Genomic DNA, 17493 nt, shown 5'->3' with positions numbered 1-17493 from the left:
CAGTTTCTAGCTCTCATCACCCAGGCTTGGCCTATCCAGTTGTCTGTCCAATCCTTTCTCCACAACAGCTCTCCTACAGTCCCTTTCTCCACCCGGCCACCATGCTAGATCAGACCTTCTACACCATTCTGCTAGATTACTTCTCCGACTTGGTTTCCCCCTCTTATGTCTCTCCCCACATTAATCCATCCTTTATCCATCTGTCTGCGTGCAGACAAGGTCACTTCCCTACTCAAACTCCAGTTTCCTATTAACTTTAGAATGAAATGTTTATTTTTACATGTTACTGAAGAGAAAATATTTTTTTAAAGGCTGAAATATAAACACTTCTGGTGCCATTTAAAGTTGGCCCCTTCCAACATTTCCTGTCTTTTTTCAGACTTCCCACTCCTATCTCTCACATGGCCTAACTTGAGGGTGCAGTGGCTAGAGCCCTAGATCTGGCATCAAAAAGACCTGAGTTCAAATCAGGTTATTATTAACTGTATGCCATTGAAAATGTCACTTGACTTCTATTTGCCTCAGTTTCTCCAATAGCAAAATGAGTCTAGTAATGGCAGCTATCTCCCAGTGTTGTGTTGAGCATATAATTGTATATGCTGAGTCTACCCTCTGCAAACACTATGTAAATGTTGATGATTACTACTTCTGTTATAAAGAGCTGGGATTTTGTGATGAATAGGGTCATAGGATCTCAGAGACCAAGTAGTCCCAGACTCTCATTTTATATGTGAGGACACAGAGGCCCAAGGAGGTTGTGACTTGTCTAAGGTCAGATAAGAAGTAAACATCAAAGAAAGGGCTCTTCCCCAGTACCATAGCTGCCAGAGGTAGACTTGAACTCAGGTCTTCAAGACCTCAAGCTCAATCACTCTCAAAAAATCTGTCGAAATCCAGTCTGCACAATATATTGGACATATTGCAGATGGCATTGATGATCCTTAAAAAGGCATCAGGGAATGTGGACAGAGGCCGAAAACCCAACAACTGAAAAGCACCTGAGGCCAGCAAGGCCAACTTTCCATCTCAGTCATGAGAAATTAGAAGTTCAGAGAGGTTAAGCAATCTGTATGAGGTCACACAGAAGTAAATGGGGATTTGAACTCAGGCCCTCACCCCAGGGATCAGTCCTCTTTTAATGGCAAAGTTGAGCAGCTGAGGGTTTGGTGAAGAGACCACAGGGAAGGATTTAGGAAGAGGCTGATTGAATCAAGTGTTCTGGCCAAGAAGGAGAATTTCTGGACACAAGGATTCCATAATAACTGTGAGGAGAGAGGGCAGCAAGGATGAGAAATCTGGGCAGCTTCCTTCTGAATTGCTTTTTAATGACTCAACTACACATATTGCTGATTAGTGGGGGACCAGGCTGGTGAGTGTTGAGACCTGGAGATCTTACAGAATGAAAACCACAGGAGCTGTGATTTTGTTGATAGTAATTCCTGGATGAGGACAGTCCCTCCACCAGAGCAAGGCTGAACCTCTCCATTCTTAATGAGTAATTGTGGGGTTTTTTAGGTTTTTTTTTTAAGGCAACGGGGTTAAGTGGCTTGCCCAAGGCCACATGGCTAGGTAATTATTAAGTGTCTGAGGCCAGATTTGAACTCAGGGACTCCTGACTCCAGGGCCGATGCTCTATCCACTGTGCCACCTAACCACCCCGATTGTATTTTTTAGATAAATAACATGTGAAATTTCAGTTAGAGGTTAGTGAAAAGAAAGATATCATTTTTTTAACATCCAAATTATGGGCCCTCTGAGATAGAAGGGTCCATGGGCCCCAGGGTGAGAAGTCCAGATGACATCCCTGACACATGGTCAGATTGTAGGAAATGCTTCATTTTTAGCTTTCTCTCCTTAGCCCCATCCCTGCATCCTGTGTGGAATCAACGCCCAATAAACAGTCATCAAAGTTGTCATCCTATCACTTTGCTTGCACACTGACAGTAATGGGAAGCTCATCACCTTCTCAGGCAGCTCATCCCACCTTTGGCCAGCTGTCATGATTCCACAGATTTTTTCAAGGACTGAGTTCAAGTCTCTCCTTTCTGCCTTGCAATTTCCAAATTCACCTCCTTTGGGCCAAGCAGAAAAAGTCTGACCCCTCTTTGGCATGACCATCCTCCAAAACTCTGAATATAATGTTCCCTCTCCCGCTTGTGGGGGGAATCATCCCTCCAAGTTTCTGTTCCTCCCTAGATATTTGGATCTCTCGATGTGCCTCTGCAGTTACTACCTAGGGACAGCTCCAAAGTTACTTAAGTTAACTCATCATGGGCCTTATCTCCCCAAATAGATCTTAAGATTGTGGGGAGAAAGGTCTGTGGATCATTGTTTTTTGTATCTTCTCTCATGCCCATGACCAAGGAAATTACCCAATAGGAATTAAATACATTTTTACTTTGGGAGTTTATGAAATGGAAGTCCTGGGTTCAAATCCAACCTCTGACACTTATCCCCTGTGTAATCTACACCAGTGATTGTACTTTCATGAACCTCAATTGTCACAACTTCAAAATAAGATTGACCTCAATGGTCTCTGAGGGTTTTTTCAACTCTAGTCAACAGGGATTAAAGATTCTATCTGGAACAAATTCTCCATAGCTCCCAGTTCAACAGCATTTGAGATTAGTTTGCAGAGTGATCCCTCTGAGGTTAGCCACTGAATCCAAGACAGCTGGAAGAGATTTTATCCAGCCCAACTCCCCTCAGATGAGGAAACTGAGGCAAGGAGTTTGGTGACTTGCCTTCAAGTAAATATCTAAGGCAGGATTTGAAACCGAGTCTTCATGCCTCCCAAGTCCAACCTTCCTCCCGCTGCACCAGGCCGCTTGTGAAAGTGTTATTATCATTTTCATTTTACAAACAGGAAGTTTATAATGAGGATGAGTGGCAGTTGGCCTCCCCCAACCTTTTAAGAACAGAGCCAGGTCCTGGATTCAGGTCATCCAGTGTTGATTCAACTCTACCAGTGTAACTGAAATTGAAATGCTTCCCATGGTTTCACTTAACGTAAGTCAAGTTAACATAACACTACAGACACACACACACACACACACACACACACACATACATACATACTAACATACACAGAATTGATAATGATTCATCAAAGTTAAAAATGGGAAGGAGAGTATATCATCAGAGTCGCCGCTTATTTTTCTTTCCAACAAAAACAGTTCAAAAGGCAACTGAACCAACCAGATTGGGCCATGGCAGCCATTTTCTATGTTGTGTACAATCAGCGGAGGTGCGACATCTGTGCAGAGGTAATGATGGGCATCCGCTGTGAGCCGGAAATAACCGTCCACCAGAGACACGAAAGACAAGGCTTCCTCATGGGAAGACAGGCCTAGCTCCTGCATGGAAACAAGAGAATGGAGTATAGAGATTACTCTAAAGCCACTAATCAATTTGGGAGGACATTACCATTATCTTCAAATGACATTGGACAAAAAGCTTTCAAAAGCTTTTCCTGGAGGTAGAAATCAAAACCACTTGGGAACAGGATGAGGCACATCTCATCCCTGTCATCCCATGTGCATCTGGCATCAACCCAAAGACACTTCTACTGAACCCCAGCAAATGAGCTTCCATCCAGAAGACGAAAAGGCGGACACCATCTTGGATCAGCCTTGACAAGTCGAACCAATGTAAAGAATACATTTGTCTGAAGCCGCAGATGCCAATGAGGCAAGATGTCTTAGTATACATAACTCAAAAAAGGGCAAGGACAGAACATCAGCCACAGAACCCACAGAAATGATAACTTCTTGGAATTTTTCTCTATTCCTTAAACCCTTACCACCTTTAGAGTTTAAGACTATATTATCTCATTTGAACCTCGCACTAACTCTGGAAGGTAGTTGCTATTGTGATTCTTATTGTACAGGTGAGGAAACTGAGGCAAACAGGTTCACACAGCCAGTAATGTCTGAGGTTGCATTTGAATTCAGGAAGAGGACTCTTTCTGCCTTCTTTACATTACAGCATCACTTAACTTAAAGACTTAAAACCACCACTTTTAGATCTATGAAAATGTAAAGCTCAGTCATGTAGTATTGAAACAATATTTAGGGAAACCTGATTCTACTCCCCCTTGTGTAAACAACTCAAACTTTTTTGGTTTAAATGACTGTTTTACTCATTTTGGTATTTTTAAGTGATTTCAAAAAAACAGACAGAATGTTTTGCCTTGTGCATGTGGAACATTAAATATGATGATGATGATGATGATGATGATTTGGATTCAGAGCTTTTTAAATCTAAAGGGCTTACTCTATCTACAGAACTACACCCCAAATATAGTGGCCATGGAAGATTAAATATAAAATACTAAAAGCAGAATAGTGATTGGTCCCAGGATTATTTCTACTATCTCAATGACTCTAAAATGAGAACAATGAGATGATGATAATGCAGCTGACATCAATGTGTTAAGATTTACACAGCACTTTATAAACATTTTTTTCATCTCATTCAGGTTGCAATCCTGTCCTAATCTTGTTAGCCACATTTTAGAATCCTAAACCTAAAGCTAAAAGAACCCTCAGTGGGTATCCAGCCCCTTCATGCTGTAATGTAAAGAAGGCAGAGAGTCCTCTTCCTGAATTCAAATTCAACCTCAGACATTACTGGCTGTGTGAACCTGTTTGCCTCAGTTTCCTCACCTGTACAATAAGAATCACAATAGCAACTACCTTCCAGAGTTAGTGCGAGGTTCAAATGAGATAATATAGTCTTAAAGTATTTAGAACAACTTGTTCCCTCACTCCCATTCAGGAACTCCAGCTGCAAAATGGAGCTTATCATGGCCTCGACCTCCCAGGATTATTGATTATAAAATAACATTTCTAAAGTTCTTTGCAAACTTGAAAGTGCCATGTAAATGCCAGTTGTTGCAGTTGTCATCATCATCATCATCATCATCATCATCATCATCATCATCACTCCAAATTCAGGGCTCAATTGTTTTTCCACTCTGATTGGAAGGCTGGAGGGCAGAGGATGAACCTCCTCCCAGAGCCTTCCTTTGGGCTTAGAACTTTCTGGCTAAACTCTTCACTGTCCTTCTCTGCTGCTCTGCTTAGGTTTGCCTGAATGAACATCACACTCCTCCCACCATGTACCTTCTGGAGCCCCCCAACCCTTTCCAACTTCCTTTTCTGTATCATACCACCCCCCCCTTATTAAATTGCAAGCTCCCTGAGGACAGGAACTGTCTCTTTTTCTTAAGTTTATATCCAGTGCTTTGTATATGTGTCTACACCCATGTTTACCACACAGTAGGTGCTTAATAAATGTTGATTGAATACTGCATGTATTCATATTTCTCCCTACTCCCTACTCCCTCTGACCCCTCTACCAGCAGAATGCCATCTCCTTGAATGGAAGGACTGGTTTATTCTTTGTCTGCACAATGTCTGGTGCTTAGGTGCTTGGAAATTATTTGGTGATGGATTGATTAGATCACACTCCCTCTCTAACGGAGGCAGGAAGGAAAGCTACTGTAGCTGGAGAACACAGGTGAATTCAGCCTGATGAGATGAGAGGCTGGTGAACCAGGAGACCTAGGGTGAATCCTGGCCCTTCTCCTTCCTGGCCCTTCACTTCTATGCTCCTCAGTTTCCTCCCCAGAAAATGAGGATTTAAAACCAAAAGCTCCCCAAGGTCCCTTTCAGCTCTAATGAGGGATGACTCAATGGAGATTACAAAGATGTGGCAAGAATGCAATCCATCCATAGCATTTCCTAAATCCTTTCTAAGGACACAACTCTGGAACTTAGCACTAGGGAGCCTTGGAAGAAGTAGATGCCCTGGGGTTGAGGGTTTGGTCAGGGAGTGACCATCAATGAGCACCAAACTTTAATGGAGTGCGCCATTGACTAGATTAACAAAAAAAATTATAATTAAAAGCCCTTTTCTGAACCTCAGCTTTCTCATCTTTAAAATGGGGAGAATAATAAGAGATATTTCTCTTATGAAGCAGCCATGGGGATCAAACAAACTAATGTCTGAAAAATGCTTTGCAAATGTTAAGATGCCAGTGTAACATCAGTTATTAACTATTGTTGTCAATAATTTTAATAATACAAACATCTTTTAATTTTCCAAGACACCTTCATATCTTCTCTCCCATGTGGTCCTCACAAGAATCCCAAGAGTCATGGGCTTCCACGTCCATTTCATAGATGAGCAAATACAAGTGAGACCCCATAATGTTTAGTGATACCCATCAGAGATTGCCAGATGAATTTGTAGCTAAGTTGGGGCTGGAATCTAGGGCTCCTGGATCCTCACCTATTGGAGAACATGGGGGCTCACATTTGCATAATACATTGAGGTCTGCAAAAGGTTCCCCTTATACCAATGCTACAGGGAGTAAGGAGTGCAAGGGTATTATTCCATTTTACAGATGAGGAAATTGAGGCTGTGCTTTGTCGAAGGTCCCAGAATCAGGAAGTGTCTGGGCTTGGATCCCAAGTACAGCACCTTTTCCACTAGACACAATAGTGAGGAGAGGCTGGTGGGATGAGAAGAGGAAGGTGGAGTTACTTTAGGGTTGGACAATGGGGGCAATTTGGAGAACTGAGACATAACCAGAGAGAAAGGGAGATGGAATTTCCCACTGAAGGAATGCCTCAGTAAGTGATGACTAATGTCCTACAGATGTGATAGCCCTTCTAAGGGGCATCTCCTTATGCTGGAAAACTCTGGTCCTGCTTCCAGACTCTCCTTCAGACACTTGGAAAATCACCACTTCTACAAATGCAGGCAATGCTTGAACATTCTCACTTATGATGTTGTTATGAACAAAGACCCTTTCAAACAAAGGGGAAACCTTCACGTTCAATACCTGGATATTCATTTTTATTCCCAAGCCAATTGAAAATGCCTATAAACTTCAGAGAAGAAGCAAAGAAACCCTGAGTCAACAAGTCAACAAAAATTCATTAACACTTTTCATATGCTAAGCCTGGTTCTGTATTTCTGTACAAAGAAAGACAAACTATGTTCCTTCTCTCAAGAAGAGTGCATTCTAGGTGGTGCAGTAGATAGAGCACCAGCCCTGGAGTCAGGAGGACCTGAGTTCAAATCTGTCCTCAGACACTTAATAATTACCTAGCTGTGTGGCCTTAGGTAAGTCCATTAACCCCATTGCTTTAAAGAGAGCATTCTAGGGGCAGCTAGGTGGTGAAGTGGATAGAACAACAATCTGAGAGACAGGAGGACCTGAGTTCAAATCCAGTCACAGACATAATACTTATTAGCTGTGTGATCTTAGGCAAGCCACATACCCCCATAGCTTTGCAAATCATCCCCTGCCCCCCAAAAAAGGAGAATCTGCATTCTAATGGCACAGAGAAACCACACAGTCAACTTTGTAAGGTATCTGATTGGAGGAGGAGCTGATGGGCTACAGGGAGGCTGTGAGAATGGGCAGTAAAGGACATCATCTACAAAATAGCAAAATAGCACGTGGAAAAAGCAAGACTTTACAACCTACACCCACATTAACAAAAAGGAGAGGAATTAAATGGATCTCAAGTCTTACAAGGGATGCTGCATATACAGATCTGCTCAATTCCACAAGCACCTCTGAGCGAGAACTTGGAGATCCAGTGGCAAAAAGAAAATAGTGCCTGCCCTCAGGGAGCTTACCTGGTATTGGAGGTGGAGCAGGATAAGGAATAGGACACATTTACAAATGAGCAAATGCAAAAAAAAAATGTACAAAACAACAACTCAGGGGCTAAGGCAGAAAAGACCCTGAGTAGATGTGGTACCAGAAGCTCCAATTAATCCATCAACAGTGATAACAATCGCCACATATAAGGCAGTGTGCTAGATATGACCTAAGGAGAAGAAGCAAGTCCATCTCAGGTATGGAAGAGAACTGGTGACAAGTTTTACAGAGAGGAATATCATGAAAGTGGCTGAGCAAATGTAACAGTGGAATCTTTGATGGTAATGACCAAGGTTGGGAAGGGACCATTCTGAGTTCTTTTCAAGACACATTTGATATCAGGACCCAGTGCATGGCTCCCTCTGGAGAAGGAGTCAAAAGTGAACTAGCATCATTTACCATGAGGTTCCAGACTCTCCTTCCTGCACTCTGGGGGCTAGCTGGATTGGCCATCATGTTCCCCAAATGGAATGCTCTTATCTCTCATTTCTGTGCTTTGGCACCAGTCCACCCTCTGCTCAGTAATTTCCTCCTCCTCTTCTCAGAAGCTCTGGATTCCTTCAAACGATAACTCAAACTCTCACTCCACTTTTGCATGAAGCTTTTCCTGATTCCCACAAGCTGCTTGTGTCCCCCTCCCCACCTCACCCCATTCCCCAAAAGGACTTTGAAATCTGTTTTATATCTACTTCAATGCTTATTTTGGAATATCCAATTTTAAGCAGAGTTACTGCCAGAGAGTGGGTGCTTCTTGCTGTTTAGTCATTTCAGTCATGTCTGCCTCAATGATCCCATTTGGGATTTTCTTGGTAGAAAAATTGTAGTGGTTTGGTATTTCCTATTTCCTTTACAGATGGTGAAATGGAAGCAAACAGGGTAAAGGGACTTGCCTAGGGTCACACTGTAAGTGTCTGAGATTGTATTTGGACTTGGGAGGATGAGTCTTCCTGACTTCCCCCTAGGTCACCTAGCTGTCTAGTTTCATGAAGTATTTCCTGAATCCCTAAGAGAAGTCCAGAAAAGTCTAGACACTGGTAATGGAAATGAAACTATCCCTGACCTCAAGGAGCTTACACTATATGTGGGGGCAAGCATGTACCAATCGGGGCAGCTAGGTGGTGCAGTGAATAGACCTGGAGTAAGGAGGACTTGAGTTCAAAGCTGGCCTCAGACACTCAATAATTACCTAGCTGTGTGACCTTGGGCAAGTCACTTAACCCCATTGCCTTGCCAAAAAACCCTTAAAAACAAATAAATAAACAAAATCTAAACAATTTTGGTAGGCAGGTATTAGTGCTAATGGTCTATACTAAATGGCTTTTCCCCTTCTCCTATCCTGGTATTCTCTTTTTTCTTCTTTTCATGATGTCCCCCCTGTCTCACCAACAGTTCTTTTAATAGTCAAGGTTTCCATGCAGGTTAATCTTTTCATTTGCATTGGGTCAGCAGGTGCCTCCTCCCCCTCCTACCTCCAAATCTCTACTTCCCCTCTAACGTACATCTGCCCATGTACAAGAAATGTGTGAGGGGTGTCAGAAGAGGAAGCAGGGAACCAAGAGCCTTTCCTCTGAAGGCCATGAGACAGGCAAAACCTCAGCCAAAAAAAAGAGCTGCCACTGGGGCCGATTAGTCACATCCACCTAGCAACATGACCCTGGCCACTCCTCAGTACCCACTGACAAGGAATACCCCAACACTTTGGGGGGGGACAGTGCCACCACTTGATGGCCTTTTCCTATGACCAGGCTAACTTTCTGTAAATTAAACATCAATAGAGTCAACCTCTAGAAGGCTGGCTAGCCAGGATCAGGGCATAGTTGGAGGGAGTCTTCCCTTGCTAGGACTGGAAACTCAGCAACTTAGAAATGACCAAGAGCAGGGATGATTTCACTAAATCTCAAAGCTACAGTATTTGCTTGGGGAAGAGGTCTGAGGTGAGCCCATGGTTGGTGCCCATTTCAATTCAACTCAATCCATGGGATTCTATAGCGAGAGAAACAGTCAAAAGGCCATGTAACCATAAGATCAGAAATTAGAAAATGGGAGGAACCTTAAGAAGTCATTTAGTCCAACACACTCATCTAACAGATGAAGAGAATGAGGCTTCAAGAAGGATCAGCTAAGTGAATTGCCCAAGGGAACATTTCATTGGACACAAAGCGTGTCCAAGTCATAATACTAGGTACTAGGAATCAAAAGACAAAAATAAACCAGTCTGTTCCCTCCAAGAGCTTTCATTCTGGTCAGAGAACACAAGACAGAGGTCTAAGGCAATACAAAGTAATGTGAAGGGAGAGAGAGAGAGAGAGAGAGAGAGAGAGAGAGAGAGAGAGACAGAGAGAGAGAGACAGAGAGAGAGAACATGAGCGAGAGAGCAGATTAGATTACAACAGGACTAGTAGGAGAGATATAGATAGTTAGGCTATGCTTTGAAAGCATCCCAGTATAGAGAAAGGCAGAGGTGAGTGGAGAGTGAAATGAATACACAGAAGAAGAAAGAGACAAACAGAATGAATGAAGGGGAGCAATGAGGACTAAGAGTAGAAAGGTTGGAGGAATCAGACTGGGGAGACATCTGAATGCCAGATGGAGGGCCAACTCCTCTGATCATGGACGTTCTTTCCCTCACCCCCATGGCCATTCTGGGCATTTTGGAAGAGAGAGTGAAGAAGAGGAGGTGGAAGAAGAGGAAGGGAAAGCAGTCAACATACCATCTTCTTGTTGTCCTGCTTGTTAATGCTAACCATGCATTCCTTGATGACAACATGGGTGATTTCAGGGAAGTAGGAGAAGTTGTTCCATTCCTCCCGGGCTTTGTTTCTCTCATCATCTTTCCTGTGTTTGCTGTCCTGTTTCTTCCTCTTCAGCTTATTTTTCTCTTTTTCAACAGGAAGAACCTAAAAAGACAAATGAGGAAACCACTCCGTGAGGTGGGACTTGCCTTCCCCCTTGGAAACAGAGAAACATTTCTAAAAAGACAAGAAGAGTTCTGGGTCTATCTGAGCAGAGCTAAGTAATGGGCATTGGTCAATCCTAGTGAAAGGAAGTTTCTACTCAGCAGAACAGAACCTAGTCTTCCAGTGGTCAACCCATGTCCTAAGGAGAAGATCAGAACAATCACTATTGCTGAATGAAGTTTCAGGGACCATCAAGCAACAGAGATGGACAATATTAATCCAAGATCCTTTATAAATATTCAGAAAACACACACACACACACACACACACACATATGCACATAGGGCTTTAAGATTGGAAGGGACCTAGAGATCATTCACTCCAACAATGATCCAAGCATGCATGCTCTTAGTGACATCCTTGACCACTGGATCATCCAAATCCAATCTGAAAATCTGAACTGGCTGTTTAGGCAGCCTTAGACAACTCTAGAAGATTATAAATTGCAAAAAAAGTGCCAATCTCCAATGACAGAGGGAGCTCCCTCACCCAGGAGCTCCCTTTATCAATGAAGCCACATGTCCAGTCCATGCTCCAGTCTTTCTAGATAGGTAGGACCTTTCACATGTTGTACTCCAATGGCAAAGCCTTTGAGAACCATAGACCACCCTCTAGACCCATCAAGAGACAACTGGAGCAGGACCTTGGTAGAGGACACACACACACACAGACACACACACACACACACACACACACACACACACACACACACACACACACACACACACACACTAACTAGGTGATAGATATTTATTACCACTGACTGCCATTTTTTATTCCATAAAATATAAAATCAAGTTAAGTGTAAACTTGGATTCACTAAACAAAATCCCCCAATGTAGGATTTTCCATCATGATCATTCCTATACATCCTTACATTTGGTTTTTGCCTCCACTGTATCCCCAGATTTCCAGTCACCATCACTTCATAACGTATGATGTTTCCACAGTCTTTTGAGTTTAATTTATTCATTTCATTTTCAGAAGAAATCGACAAGAGGGAAGTCTCAAAAATTTCAGCTCCATAATGTTTGGTTAGCGTCTCCAAGGTCGATAGGTATTTCACCTTCAGGTCATGGGGAGTCACACTACTGTCACAAATGGTCTTATTGTTGAATTCCTTAAGGAAATCCTTGAAGACATTATTTATTCGCATTCTGGTTAAGAGATTCCTTTGTCTGATGGTTCTATTCAGCGTTTCTGGGATATATCGCTTATAACTGAAAAAAGAAAAATGGAAAGAGAAAGAGAAAATAGGGGGAAAGGAAGAGAGAGACAGAAAGTGAAAGGGGGTGAAAGAGAAGAGGTGAGAAAATGTGTCTTTATTCAATATTTAAGTGAGCAAAACTGGCCACTAGATGCCCATGCAAGAAGTTTAGAACCTCCTATACAGACTCACAAACACTCATTATATTTGGCTATTACGTAAGCAAGCTAATCTACATCAGTCTGCTCCCATTGAAAGCAGACACCCAAAGATAGCCAGGAGAAAAGGAACCCAGGGGTCTGCCATTCGTAAGCCCTGCCATGGCCAGCTATTTCAAGTCTTGCCAAATGTTTCACTGGATTCCAGAAAGTCACGCCATCAACTGACCTGTGCCCTCATTACCTTCTATTTAAAGCCCACATATAAACTTCTGAGCAATCACCTTATCCCTTTCAACATGGAGTGGGGTAATTAGCTTGACTGTGCTCTGGAAAGGGCCAATAGAGTCAGAGGACCTGAGTTTGAATTTTGCCTCTTCTTCATCTCACCTCTATGGTACAGAACATCACTCCTTTACCAATTCTTTGAACCCCAGAGGGAGCTAGTCTAGAATATTTCTAAAGTTCCTTTGAAATGAAGGTCTTAATATATTTTATAAATGTTCATTATTAACTCATTGAGAAGCAATGTGAAATAATGAAATAGATGTAATGTAATAGATGTAATCTTGGAATCAAGAAGACTTCTGACACACTTTATGTGACCCTGGGCAAGCCACTTGATCACCATCTGCCTCAGTTTCCTCATCTGTAAGCTGAGAAGAAAGTGACTCTACTTCCAGGGATTTTGTGAGGACAAATTACTTCATATGGCAAAGCCCCCATAGCCATAATATTTCTGTGACAAGTTAGGCTCTGGTGATAAATGAAGGCACTAGCTTGGGAAAGAGGAGATCTGAAATCAGGAAAGTGTTCTGTTGCTATATGACTTTGGGCTAGGAACCTAGAATCTCTGGACATCAGTTTCCTACTTGATAAAAGGAGAGGGTTCAGAAGGGATGACCTTTAGAGACTCCTTCCAGCTTGAAAACCCCTCAATTCTTTTATTTTGGATGTTAGAACAGCTAGCCTGTGTTCTGAAAACCTGCGTAAGGAGGATATCAATACTTGGGTGCATTTGCCTCTCCTTGCCCATCTGCTAGGGCAACATCCCATATATCTCCTCAACCAGTAAGAGACCTGACCTTGTTCTCCAAGTGATACTCCACAAAGGATCCCCTACCTCTTCCTAAACTGTGGCACAGAAGGGAACATTCCAGAATGCTTATGATCTGTCATTTTCCACATGGCTGCCCCCCCTTCTTTTCTATTCATTCATTTCTTTCTGAATGATGTCACTTATGCAACTTCCCACACATGTCATCGAGCCTAAACTGAGGCTTGGAAGAGTTCTGAAGCAATCTAATCCTCCCACTACCAACAATTTAGAGATGAAGGAACTGGAGTCCAGAAAAGTCACACAAGGATTTAAGTGGTATAAATAGGATTCAAACCCAGGTCTTCTGACTCTGGAATTCTTCACCCCACAGCCCACTGTTTCCCTTACAGTCTGTATGTACCCACAATGCAGCTCTCCATTGTCAAGGTCACTCAAAGGATTTGACTTTCAAAGATTTTCCACAACCCAATATTCCTGGGACCCAAACGTACCATTAATATGCTAAGAAGATGTCACCATCATCTCTTCTAGGAGATGGTCTCAGCCTTACCTGACATCCTTTGGCAGATCTGGAAGTTGTATGTTATTCTTCATGGCGTAGTGGGATATGGCCAGCACTGCCATCCCCAGACATTCATTTTCAATCTCGTGCACTTCCTGATCAGTCTTTGGGTCTCTAACAGGAGCCAAGCACTTTACCAAGTCATATTGTCCCTTCAAGGGAAAGAAAAGTTTCTATTAAGCAGGAACTGGGGACATTCTCAGGAGTTCATGTCATCACCCAACAGGTGGTTCTCTCAGAGAAGGACAGTTCCCAGGACAGGATCTGGAGGAGTAAACTACTGCCTCATTTAAGAAAGTCTCAGGGAACAAAACCCCTTTAACATGTTTCTTTACTCTTGGGGGACTCCAGTGCCTCAATAGTGCTAACTGATTGTGCTAGGTGCAGAGTAATTTGGTTATTTACAGATAAGTCCAAAATGTTGGAGTTTTTCTTGTTAAGCTCAAATATCACTTCTTCCTTTTGGCCATCTCTGATTTCATCCTGAAAATGGGCCCTCCCCCAATTACTTTTTATTTATCATATTGTACCAGACTATGTACCAGAGTATTTTTCAGCTAATAATAGTCATTCCCCATTCCTACATAGTATTTTTTCCTGGTATCAAGATCTGATGATCTTAGATCAGAGATTTTTAATCTAGAATTCAAGAACTCTTCAGGACACAGATAAGGATATGAACTTGGATGAGAAAAACTTCTATCTTTAATCTCAGGAACATTTCTTTCCTTATATTTGATGTTATGTATTTAAAAACATGGTTCTCAAGAGGGGTACCTAGATCCCATCTTCACCAGACTGCCTAAACCATGTAGGATACCCAAAAGGCTAAGAATCCTGCAACTAGAGATGGAGTCCTTGCTAATAAAGATGGAAGACACCGCAGGATTCTTCTCTTCAACCTTTCAGGGGTTAATCTCAACTGCCCTGACTCACACTGGTAATTTTCTATCAAAACCCCACATCAAGCATTTATCAAATACTGTGAAGTTTGCAAAGTTCATTATACATATTAACTTTTCTTTTTTTCTTTTACTTTTTTGGTTTTTGCAAAGCAATAGGGTTAAGTGACTTGCCCAAGGTCACATGGCTAAGTCATTATTAAGTGTATGAGGCTGGATTTGAATTCAGGTCCTCCTGACTCCAGGGCTGATACTCTATCCACTGCACCACCTAGCTGCCCCCTACATGTTAACTTTTAATAGCAGCTGCAACAGGAATAGTAGGAGCAACAGTAGCAATAGCAAGACCAGTAGTAGTAGTTGTAGTGGCAGCATAAATATAGTAGTAGTAGTAGTAGTAGTAGTTATGTAGTATTAGTAGTATTAGTAGTAATAGTAGTAGTAGTAGTAGTAGTAGTTGGTGGTTGGTGGTGGTGTAGTAATAGTAGTATCAGCAGCAGTAATAGTAGTAGTGGAAGTAGTGGTAGTAGCCACAGCGTTAGTAACAACAGTAGCAGCAGCAGGAGCAATGGTGGTAGTAACAGCAGTAGTGGCACAATGGTGATGGTGACGGTCAGGATGGTGATGACGGCAGCATTTCAACAGTGCCTTCTATTTACCAAATACCAAAAAGATCTACAAAATTGGCTTAATTCACTCTTCCTAACAGCCTTATGAGGTCGGAGCTACAACTGTTTGCATTTTATATATAAGGGCACTTTAGCCCCAGGTCACCCAGCTTACTCAGTGTCTTAGGTAGGAGATGAATTTTGGTTTTCCGGACCTCAGATCTCAAACTCCACAACACTCCCTAGACTCTGTCTGATCATTAAAACCTTTCATCCCTTGGCTGGGCCATTTTGTTAGACATTGTTTCACTTTCCAGTCAAACTGATCCATTTATTGCTTCTTGTATACATTCTGTCTTCCATCTCTTGCTTTTGCACGGGGAAGTCGAGTTACTTGCTTCACGTCACACAAAAACTAAAACCAAAAATGTTCCCCACTCAGTCCTTGCTGTCATCTACCGAAATACTATACGCCTTTCAAGACCCACTTAAAATGCCATTTCCTCCATGAAGGACAGTGAAAAGTATCAGAAGATCTGGATGTGAATCCCAGAAGTTGTGCCACTTTCTAGGTGGGTCACTTCAGCTCTTCCTGCCTGCCAAATGGTGGCATTAACCTAGATAGTGGAGTGGTGGCTCAATAGATAGAGCACGAGGACTGGAGTCAGGAAGACCTGAATCCATAACTATCCATACAAAAACATCCTTAAACACTTGCCATTTAAACTCTGTCTGCCTCAGTTTCCACGATTGTAAAACAGGGATAATGGCAGCTATCTCATTGGATTATTATGGGAGAGAGGAAGGGAATAACCAAGAAAGGCAAATTCTGGAGAAGGTGGCTATTTGAGAGGAGCCTTGAAAGAAGTTAGGTATTCAGAGACAGAAGTGAGATGCTTCAAGAACGTTTGCTGATGGGGCAGCTAGGTGGCACAGTGGATAGAGCACCAGTCCTGGAGTCAGGGGTACCTGGGTTCAAATCCGGCCTCAGACACTTAAATGACCTAGCTGTGTGGCCTTGGGCAAGCCACTTAACCCCATTTGCCTTGCAAAAAAAGAATAACCTAAAAAAAATTAAAAAAAATTATTACCTAGCTGTGTGGCCTTGGGCAAGTCACTTAAACCCATTTGCCTTGCAAAAAAAATCTAAAAAAAAAGTTTGCTGACAGATTGATTGTTTCCTTGTTCATCTCACAGAGCCTGGTCCAGTCCCTTCCTGAGTGCAGCTGCTTAATAGAAGTCTGTTGAATTGTTTAGCTGACATTGACCTTTGGTGAATGAAGTCCTACCCACAGAATTTCTCTTGTTTAAAAAGAAGATAGATGAGGAAGAACACCTGGGACATAAACAAGCCACTTCCCCCTCAAAGAGAGGCACATCTAGAGCTTTCTCACACTAGATTATCGTGGAGTTGCTTGTTTTTATTTTAATCCCAAATAACTTCTTGTTTTCATTTGGTACAGAAAAGTCACCCACCCTTTCTTTCCTCTGGTGAGTGACCCAGGAAAATGAGAGCAAGCTTGGCAGGCAAGCAGAGCCCCTGAGCTTATAAAAAATAAAATAAACCTCTGTCTGTCCCCACTAATGTTTGGATGCCCATTGCTTGGCATAGTGACTGCCTCACAGTAAATTGGGGTAAATGTTTGTTGCCCGTGAGTCTGCTTTCTGAGCAGCTGCTCTTGGAGAGCAGCTCTAGATGCTGCAGTGCATAGAGCACTGGGCCTGAAGTCGGGAGGACCTGAGTTTGAAGGTGACCTCAGACATTCACTATCTGTGTGACCTTGGGAAAGTCACTTAATGAGGATTGCCTCACACCCAGGACCATCTCCAGTTGTCCTGATTCCCATCTGGTCACTGGATCTCCTCTCTGGAGGAGAAAGTGAGGCTGGTGATTTAGCCCAGACCCCTCTCTCAAATCCAATTCATGGCATCACCTCCCTGGTGTCATGGTCTTCTTCAAAAATGAAGGGCAAAATGTTACCTTTGAAATAAGGCACATTCTTGTTTGCCTTTTGTTTTTTAAAACCAATGGTAAGGAGTAGGAGCTTTCCACCTTTTGTTTATATGCCTTGACCACTTTGGGTAGTATCTGGTAAACTGAGGCACATCTTCATAGAATCAGTCTTTTAAAAAGCATTCGATAAAATACATAGAATCACAAAAGAACCCACTTATGTTCATATGTGGTTATCAATATTATTATACTTGAGATATTCCAATGTTTTCAAAATAGATAAAAAGGTATTTAAAATATTTAAATCTATTTTATAAAGTAGTGCCTCCAGCTTAAGGGTCCCTGGTCCAGATTCAGATCTGTATTTAGATCTCACCTCTCATGTTTTACTGCTTATGCAA

The 17493-nt window shown here is 42.3% G+C and overlaps 1 protein-coding gene across 2 annotated transcripts in view; it reads right to left on the bottom strand.

Annotated features, from left to right (window-relative positions):
* The window catches only part of JAK1 (Janus kinase 1), a 139988-nt gene that overhangs the window by 26538 nt on the left and 95957 nt on the right, over positions 1-17493 (bottom strand). For both annotated transcript variants that reach the window (XM_074221254.1, XM_074221253.1), the window contains 4 exons: positions 13617-13780; positions 11519-11861; positions 10396-10581; positions 3199-3356 (listed from right to left, as the gene is read on the bottom strand). In XM_074221254.1, coding sequence (XP_074077355.1) covers positions 3199-3356; positions 10396-10581; positions 11519-11861; positions 13617-13780 — 851 coding nt within the window. The remainder of the gene's footprint in view (positions 1-3198; positions 3357-10395; positions 10582-11518; positions 11862-13616; positions 13781-17493) is intronic.

This window comes from Macrotis lagotis, chromosome 2 (assembly GCF_037893015.1).
Source record: "Macrotis lagotis isolate mMagLag1 chromosome 2, bilby.v1.9.chrom.fasta, whole genome shotgun sequence".
Taxonomy (NCBI): Eukaryota; Metazoa; Chordata; class Mammalia; order Peramelemorphia; family Peramelidae; genus Macrotis; species Macrotis lagotis.
Note: the sequence above shows the minus strand (reverse complement) of the source record. Positions and strands in the feature narration are given on the sequence as shown.